The sequence below is a fragment of the Rhagoletis pomonella genome, unplaced genomic scaffold (genome assembly GCF_013731165.1).
Source record: "Rhagoletis pomonella isolate Grant_MI unplaced genomic scaffold, Rhpom_1.0 Rhpom_scaffold_18352, whole genome shotgun sequence".
Lineage (NCBI taxonomy): Eukaryota > Metazoa > Arthropoda > Insecta > Diptera > Tephritidae > Rhagoletis > Rhagoletis pomonella.
This window is the reverse complement of record NW_023476868.1, coordinates 447-2,468: the sequence shown is the minus strand read 5'-3', so window position 1 is coordinate 2,468 and position 2,022 is coordinate 447. Positions and strand designations below refer to the sequence as shown.

Below are 2,022 nucleotides of genomic sequence, written 5' to 3'. Positions count from 1 at the left end.
TATAAAGTATGTGTGTCTAGATTTCAGGTACACTAGCAAAATTCATTTATGTCTTAAAACTAATAAAATATTTACATACAAATTCAACAAAATATATTTTCAGCCTTAAATCTTAAATCTACATAAATACTAAAAAAATGCAACAAAATATTAATTCACTTAAATTTAAAAAATATTTACACAAAAAAACAAAGTATCTTTTCAGTCTTAAACCTACATAAATACTAAAAAAATGCAACAAAACATTAATTCACACTTAAATCTAAAAAATATTTACACAAAAAAAAAAAACAAAATATCACTTCAATACAATCACTATGCAAATTAGTTGTGGAAGTATTCCAAAAATTTTTCAAAAATTGCAGATTGGCGTTCCACTGCAGCAGTTAATTTATTTGTGGCTTCCACCTGCAGCATTGATGCCTCTGCCATTTTTTTTGCAGCCTCAGCCTGCACTTTAGCGGCTTCGGCTTGGATTTTGGCAGATTCAGCCACTGTCTCTTGGAAGGTGCGCTTCCTATTTGTGGAACGTAACGTGTGCGTTGGTGTAGGGCGGGTTGTCTGTGTAGTGGGAGTCACTACTCCCACTGGTGGTGGTTGGTTGTGCCTTATAGGGGACTCAAGGGTTGTTGGTTGCCTTCGTTCATCTAGTGTCGGCGATTCTGGCACAAGTAAAGGAGGCATTTCCTCAATCGACGAATGTCTGGATGCGTTTGAAGTCGCCGTCGAAGGAATGCCGAAAACTCTGACGCTCGGTGCCGCTGACCTTGAAATAAAAACAAGGCTGTCTATGGTCTGCTCCATTTCGGAAAGCGGAGAGTGGCGGAATGGGCCACCACCGGTAGCTTTCCAAGTCAGCCCATATCTTGAAAAAAAAATAGAATTCAATGTCAGTAAAATGGAAATAGTGTGAAAACATTTATCTACGACATACAATGTATGTACATATGCTTACTTTCTTCCATTCGACGGCCGTTCTTGTAGGTGGACCATGAGAATTAATTTTCCTCATAATTTCCTCCCACCGCTCCTCTACCCTTCCTCGATCAGAACCAAACACTGCAACACCTCTGGCCAGGTCAGGATTTCTCTCCATTTCTTTAACTAATACCTCAAATTGTGTGGTTGTAGTTTTTTTCAACGCTGCAAGCATAAATATTAATATATTTTCTTAAATCAAGTTATATTTTTTTATCTTCTTACTTTTTCTGGCAGAACCCTCCATCTTAACGATCACTAATAACCTTTCGTCTATTTTCAACGATTGTCGTCTCACTTTCGTCTCCTATTCGCGTTAAAAAATTCCAAACTAGACGAACAACTACGTAACGATCAGCTGTTTTCGTGCTGCCAGACGATTTCGACTTACATACTACCAACGCACGAACGAAACGTCTGGCAGACGAAACGAACGTTCGCTTCGAGATACATAATAAGGCTGTACTACTACTGCACTGTTTTTCGTCTTCGGCTTCGTCTTCATCTTCGTCTTCGGCTTCGCTTCCACTCTGTTTGCCACCTTAATGCTAAAGCCACCAGATTGCCGTCTGGATGTCATGCCAGCTGTCGTCCCATACCTCTTCCCACGGTGAACGCTCGCATACATTCGCCTGAAAATGTATCGCAAATTCTTAACTTGTCGCCGCACGATGAAATGAACTTACCATTAGGGCTGAATTTTGCTGCGCGCACCCATTTTTGTGTAGTTTGAATTAGTATTTTGATGGCTGTTCGCCATTTTTCTAGTCTGCAAACGAATAAGCTGACGAAGATGCAAACAAATTCAACCACATTGTTGCATTCTACCGTACTTTTCAAAATTTTTAAAATCTTAAAACATATGTGAAAACTTTTATAATCTGAATATTTCTAATGTCGAAATCAAAACGAAATTTACTAAATAGCATTTTTAAAAAACAATCATCTAATATTTTTCAAGTTTTTGGGCATATATTTTACCATTTGAACCACAAATACTACTAAGTTGTATAAGACTATTTAATGCAACTCAGGTCAAAAAAG

At 37.9% G+C, this 2,022-nt stretch overlaps 1 protein-coding gene across 2 annotated transcripts; it reads right to left on the bottom strand.

The window, feature by feature from the left end:
* Nucleotides 1–223: 223 nt before the first annotated feature.
* On the bottom strand, nucleotides 224–1,462 carry LOC118757471. 2 transcript variants are annotated; one of them, XM_036492184.1, is made up of 3 exons: nucleotides 1,204–1,462; nucleotides 956–1,143; nucleotides 224–865 (listed from the first exon to the last, which is right to left on the bottom strand). In XM_036492184.1, exons 2-3 carry the CDS (start codon nucleotides 991–993, stop codon nucleotides 325–327), a joined length of 579 nt encoding a protein of 192 aa, XP_036348077.1. In that variant the 5' UTR covers nucleotides 994–1,143; nucleotides 1,204–1,462; the 3' UTR covers nucleotides 224–324. The 2 variants fall into 2 exon arrangements, with proteins under 2 accessions (XP_036348077.1, XP_036348076.1); XM_036492183.1 differs by having other exon boundaries at nucleotides 956–1,462.
* Nucleotides 1,463–2,022: the final 560 nt, after the last annotated feature.